This window comes from Mus caroli, chromosome 9 (genome assembly GCF_900094665.2).
Source record: "Mus caroli chromosome 9, CAROLI_EIJ_v1.1, whole genome shotgun sequence".
Lineage (NCBI taxonomy): Eukaryota > Metazoa > Chordata > Mammalia > Rodentia > Muridae > Mus > Mus caroli.
Window position 1 is genome coordinate 92,301,885 of NC_034578.1, and position 6,538 is coordinate 92,308,422.

Consider the following 6,538-nt stretch of genomic DNA (forward strand, 5'->3'; position numbering starts at 1 on the left):
AGAAGTATTTGATGTCTCTTATTCAGGTTTTCCCCCTCCCACCTCCGATTGCTTTGTTTTGGTAGCTCTGGCTGGCCTAGAATTCATTATGTAGACCAGCTGGCTTCAAACTCAGTTCTGCCTGCCTCTGCCTCCTGAGTGCTGGGATTAAATGAATCTGCCACTATGTCTGGTCCCTATTTTAATATCACAGTTTATGAGTCCTAAGCATGTAGGTTCCATGAAATATAAGCAAGGAAAACAGTTATATTGAATGAGTGTTGTATGTAACAAAGCCATGACTCACAAAGATGAAATAGCTGCAAAGAAGAATTAACAGTAAGTCATTTAGAAAAGACACCTAATGTAGGAATAAGCTATTTTAATCAAGCAAAACAAATTTATATTCATTATTTCTAAAAATAAAATTAGACCTTTCCAACCCTTAACATCTGCATTTAATCATATTTCCTAACCAAAATACAGATGCTAAGACAGTGAGTTACAGTATATCTCGTACGGCATACAGTATGTCCACTGTTTACACTTCAGTTCTACTTGGTCGTTACGTACTNGATGCAAACTTAAACANCACTCATAACATTTATACAGTCAACAACAACAAAAACGTAACCAGTTGTCTTAAAATGGCTCTTCTATAAATTGTATAGAATGTACAGAAATACAAAGTCAAGTATTTTATCAAAATATACACCCCTCCCTGAAACTAACACAAGCTATCAACATTTTAAACGAATAATACAATTATAGAAAATATTTGCAAAATTATTTGTATGTATAAATATTCTGCCATATTTACTTTGGTCTAGAATTATCAGCATACAAGTCCACTTAAAAAATATCCACATATAAGGGCCAGGAGACATCCATACATATAATTATATTTGTAGTTAAATCAAAATAACTTAAATCCATAATTTTTTATAATTATAACTGAGATAAAACAAATTAGTGGATCACAGGATTGCTTGTCATCTAGTTATTAATTCAAAAGTGATTTTCATAAGCCCTTTGTGACTCAACAAAACTCAAATGATGTGGGTGTACATATATACAACGGACAAAACAAAGCTCAGTTTGTTTGCAGTTTCCCATCTCCTCTAGTATATAATACTGTATGTAGGTGGACATAGATGAGCAAATGATAAATGCAGATACATACTGGGGTTAACAGCAACGTGCTACAGTATAAAAGGTCACCTGGAATCATGTCCTTGTTTGTTCTGGGTGTTTAATTTTTTTCTTTTTGCCCACCCCAAACCCCACTAAGCCTTCTTCATGGAGACAACACAACATTTGGTGCGAGAAACAGGAGTCCTCTGATAACCTTCCAGCCTTGGCTTTCCATCTACTAAATCCATTGANCAGGAATGGCTGCTGGAACTGTTCTGAGTTTTGCCCATCCTGGGGCTGGAAGGGCAGGGTGTGTTCCCCCTCCCTCCTATTCTGGCAGTTTTAACAGGAAGAATCTTTTGCGTTCCAGCTTTCCAGGATCCTAGTTCACAGGAAAAAAAATACTTGTAGGGCAAGCAGACTTCTGAGGGCAATGTTGACAGTCATGTTAATATAAAAATTATTTAGAAATGTAAGTGGGGCTAATGTCTGCACACATGAGGACAGAGCATCTGGCTTTGTGGATGCTTCTGAGTCCTGTCTGTAAGGGACAGAGNCCTGTCCTTCCATATTCTATCTCCCCACCCCTCAGAAACAGGTCTGCTGTTAGAGGCANAGGAGGTCACCAGGTCCCCTTGTCCCCATGTTATCAGTGGGGGACAAGAGCCTGTTGTTAACCACTATGTACCTGTGGGCTGCATTATCTCCAAGGACGTGTAAAATTGAGGAATTAGGCTTTCTGCCATTTCCAAGTGCCTGAGACTAGATTACCACAGAGGTGTGTATCTTGCTCTCAACCTCCTGCGTGCTGATTCAGCGGAATGGGAGATATCAGGATTATCTGACCCCTTAAGTCTGGATAGGGCAGCCCCCAACATCCATGGCCTTGGGAGGACTGGAAGACGGCAGAGGTTCCGANGAATCTGACTATTCTTAGTCTCTGAGGTGAGGCCACTGCAGAGGATTTATGGCCTAGGGAAGCTCAGGTAAGTCTGGGAAGGCTTTCCCCATAGATAAGGCATGACCTATGTTCTGTGTGACTTGAGTGGACCAGTTCTAATAACAGTTCAAGGGAACAGCACAGCATCCCATTGAGCAGCATACACATGCTCGCCAGTCAGATTCCAAGTGCTCTACTGATTTCTACAGCACTCCTCATTCTCTCAGGTCTATTGCTCGTTAGGATTCTCTACAAGGGACATATAGACAGCTAAAAGTTACAGTGATTCATATATGTATTTTACAAGGTTTATGTTGCAGGAAAGTATTTCTAGATGATATGTGAATGTCCTACTTTAGGTTATCCATTACATATTTTCAGTTATATTGTTAAGTATTTTGTAAATACCCATTAATTTACCAAAGATTAACAGTGCAGAAACTCAANGGCAATAAATACTGTCATAGCTCGTTTTGCACGTCTCGAAGACGCTGTCTTCATGATCCTGACCCTTGCTCTCTCCAGTGACTAACAACAGTTCGGCAGACCTCATTAGTGCTCTTGGGAAAGTGTTAAATTAGGCTAAAATTCCGTTGCTGTTTTCACTGTTCAAAATCCCACAGCTAAGAACTCATTAGCCTTCANAAGATACTAGGGTCGTTAGAGGATTCAGCTATTTTGTTTTTTACGCATTCTGTGTGAAGTGAATGATAAAACCCAAAATAGTTGTTAGGATCCTTTTTTTTTGGAGTTTACACAAATGAAAATTAACACCGCCCCCTATCCTTTGTGACTATTATGTGAACAAAACTAAGCTTAAAAAACTAAAAAAACAACAAAAAAAAAAAAAAGAAAGAAAGAAAGAAAGAAAAAAAATCACAAACAATTTTGAAGACTTCTAACTGTTGTTGTCACTCAAAGGACGTTTTCAGCAAAGGCTTTTATGTCATCCTTTTGGTCGCTGTCTTCCGAATCAGTGCAAAGCTGACTNTCCAAGAGATCCGAGTTCTCGTGGCATGTGTCATCTGTTTCCTCTTGCTTAGGTAAGGTCTTGTATAAGTGTTTCTTTTGGTGCATTCTGAGGGCAGCAGCTGTTTTGCATATTTTGGGGCACTGGAAGCAAGCAAAGCCTTTCCCATCATGCTCCCGGACGTGCCTCCTCTCGTGGTTCCGTTTGGTGGAGAGATACAAGAAACCCTGAAAGCAGAACTGACAGTGGTAGCGCTTCTCCCCAGTGTGGATTCTCTCGTGGATCTTGAGCGTTGCGCTGAGTGTGAATGCCTTGTTACAATACTGACAGATGAACTCCTTCACGCCCAGGTGTATGCGCTCGTGCTTCTGTAGGTTCCCCTGCACCGAGAAGCACCGCCCACAGGTCTTGCACTGATANGGCTTCTCTCCAGTGTGGCATCTCATGTGCATCTTGAGTGTGGAGGAGCTCTGGAACTGCTTTGCACAGAGCTCGCAGATGTAAGGCTTCGAAGTGAGATGCTGGTGGGGCTTGCCTTCGGCTCCCGCCCCTGCTGCCCCATCAGGGCAGCCATCACAGAGCTCACACTGCAGCTTGGGCATCTCTTTATTCTCTTCTTCTTCTTCTTCTTCTTCTTCTTCGAAGGCCTTATCTGGGGGCAGTTTCACCTCTGCACGATCCAGTTCGGCTGGGTATCTGTACCGGCCGNCGGGGCTTCTGCTCCTGCGTTCCTTCCTCCATTTGACTTTCCTCATTTTTCTCAGCTGTTTGGATTTCTTCTTGGGTTTGTAGTTGTAGTATGGGCGCCACGGCTTATCAGTGGAGTCCTGGTCACTCACTTCATCAAATGCTTCACTCATCTCTACACATTCAGCCTGGCAAAGCCCAAGGGGGCTGTCCCCAGGGGTTTGTGGGTCATTCTCCCGAGGCAGTGTCTCTTCCTGCATTTGATACTTAGGTTTTCTCCCTCTTTTGTAAAACAGCTTAGACCCAAGGATGTGCCTTTTCACGATGGCTTCGTTCCCAATTTTCACTGTTATTTGGCAAAGGGGTGCAACATTGCTATTTGTGGAGGTACCGGGCAGAGCAGGTTTTGCGATATAAGTTTCAATCTTACTGGTTTCTTCAACGTTTGTGGTTTTGCCTGAAGACCCTCCGTGATCAGCAACATATTTTGTCTCCTCTGTTATTTCTCCCCTGTTACTCGGAACAGTTTTCTTTTTCTCCTTAGTGCTTTTGGGTCTGCTTGCAGGTTTACTGGCTTTCTCTGTCTCGGGCTTGCTGTCCTTGATCAGGGACGGGCTGACCACCGGTTGTGAAGGGGACTTGTGGTTGCTGTTGGTCAGGCTAGCAATGGCGTTGCTGTGCTTGATCACCGACGAGAACTGGCTGCTGTGCACAATGACGGAGGGCACCGAGCCGCTGTAGCTGATCACAGAGGCCGAGTGCTCACTGCCTTTGCCGACAGATGAAACACATGCGGGTTCTGTCTGTAGGGTGGCGCTGACGGTGTTTCCAGTGGAAGAAACTGACACCTCAGTTGAATCGAAGTTATCGACAAGATTGGTTTTCACTGCCTGCTTCCTCCATTTGATGCCTTCTGCATTTTTTACTCTGGCAGAAGTGGGTGCGCCCTGCCGTGAAGGTGTTTCCACTGGCATGGCAGGGCTGCTGGCCAACGTGTTTCTGCCATCTTGGAAGTCCAGTGTGGGCATTTCAGAGCTTTGCAGATTCGGAACGATGAACGTATCAGGGGCGGATTCACCCCTTTGACTGCTTCCTTGAGCACTTACATAGGAAGAATTCCGGTAGCTCTTATAAGGTGCCCTCTTGCATCTCATAGGCAAGAGCCTGTAAAGTTTGTATGGATAGACAGTAGGCTTCAAGCCTCCATTCGCTGTTTTTTTATTGATGGAGAGTCTGTGATCTATGGCATGAAAAGACTTCTGATGGTTTTTTAGTATGTAGTAGGTCATAAAAGTTTCAAGACAGAAAATGCACTGGTACCGCCTCTCTCCAGTGTGCCAGATTTCATGTCGTGTCCTGTACTCAGCCAGCGCAAAGACCTTGTTGCAGTAATGGCAAGGGTATGTTCTTCTCCACGAGTGAACATTTGCATGCCGCCGGAGGCTGGACAAAGTCACATAACTACGTTTGCACACGATGCAGCTGTAGAGCATCTGCCCGTTCACAAATTTCACCATGTGGTCCGTGTCTGACAAGGCACTCCCTGCGCTGGATAGTTCGCCAATCCTATTTTCTGGTAGTAATGATTCCGGGCTTCTGAATGAACTTCCATCTTGTCCAATAGTGGGGTAGTTTTCTAAGAACGGTTGGTTTCCTCCTGGGATGGGCACGTGGCTAGACCTCATGCAGATCTGCTCGTGCCGGTCCAGTCTGTTAAGGGTGGTGAACTGCTTGTTGCAGTACTTGCACACAAAAGGCTCCTGGGTTGGCTTGTGGAGCTGCATGTGGGCACTGAGCAGCGTGCTGCTGTCAAAGGACTTGGAACAACAGCTGCAGTTATAAACGAGGGGCGGGACCTCTGCTGCTCCTGGACTGGGAGCATCAGAGGGCTGATTTTCTTCTTCCCTGGGAACATGGATATCTCCCTCATTGCTGGGAGGCTCTGAGTGTGACAGATCTGGAGCTGGCTGTGGGCTTCTTTCTTGATTCACCTCTGGGCAGGTTACTAGAGAGAGTGGCATATTTTCTGTGGTTGAGTCAGAATCCTGGGTTTGGGGCTTTGGCTTTCGGCATGGCTTCGCTTTTGTGGCAAGAGCATCACCAGTTTCTTTACCTGTTTTAGCAGATGAGCTGCTGTCCTGTTCCCTCGGAGGCTGACTCCTGTAGGCCTCAGTGATGGACGAGACGGCATACGAGTGCTCAGCAAGTGTGCGGACAGGCTCTACCTCATGGCAGACGCTGGCTCTCTCCTGGCAAAGGCTGGCTGTCCTCATGGAATCAGACACCTTTTTGAAGCTTGCTCTCAAGTCCAGGGGAGAAAACATGTTATTACTATTTTCCGTCTCAATGATGGAAAACGCGTTTGTGATCCTTGGCCCATTAGTGACAGCTGGTTCTTCGTGCCTTTTCTCATTTTTTTCTTCTTTAACCACTCCCTTTTCAGTAATGCAGACTACGTAAGGACCTGGGGAATTTGAGAAGTTGCGGTCACTAAGGTCTTCTAAGAATGATATTCCCAGCTTTTTCCCTGCAGCAGCAAGATCAGTGACGGTTTCCTGTCTTTTGACCACAACGGTAGAGCTGTAGATATAATTAAGTATTTCTGTAAANACTTCAGCTTTCAGATCATCCAGCTCCAAGACGTGACTGGAAATGCAGATCGTATGGCTCCAAAAGATGTTTTTGAAATAAAGACTTGAGGCGGCCAGGACATTGCTGTGGGCTTTAAACTTGGTGTCTTCCACGATGATGGTGACATCACATAAGATGCCCCGAATGCGCTGCTCATTTAAGATGGAGAGTACTGTGTCACTGTGAAAGTCGTCCTT

At 44.7% G+C, this 6,538-nt stretch overlaps 1 protein-coding gene across 1 annotated transcript in view; it reads right to left on the reverse strand.

Annotated features, from left to right (window-relative positions):
- Positions 1-346: 346 nt before the first annotated feature.
- The window catches only part of Zbtb38 (zinc finger and BTB domain containing 38), a 22,458-nt gene continuing 16,266 nt past the window's right edge, over positions 347-6,538 (reverse strand). The window contains exon 2 of the mRNA XM_029481986.1: positions 347-6,535. Within this exon, the coding sequence (XP_029337846.1) occupies positions 2,969-6,535 (3,567 nt within the window). The 3' untranslated portion in view covers positions 347-2,968. The remainder of the gene's footprint in view (positions 6,536-6,538) is intronic.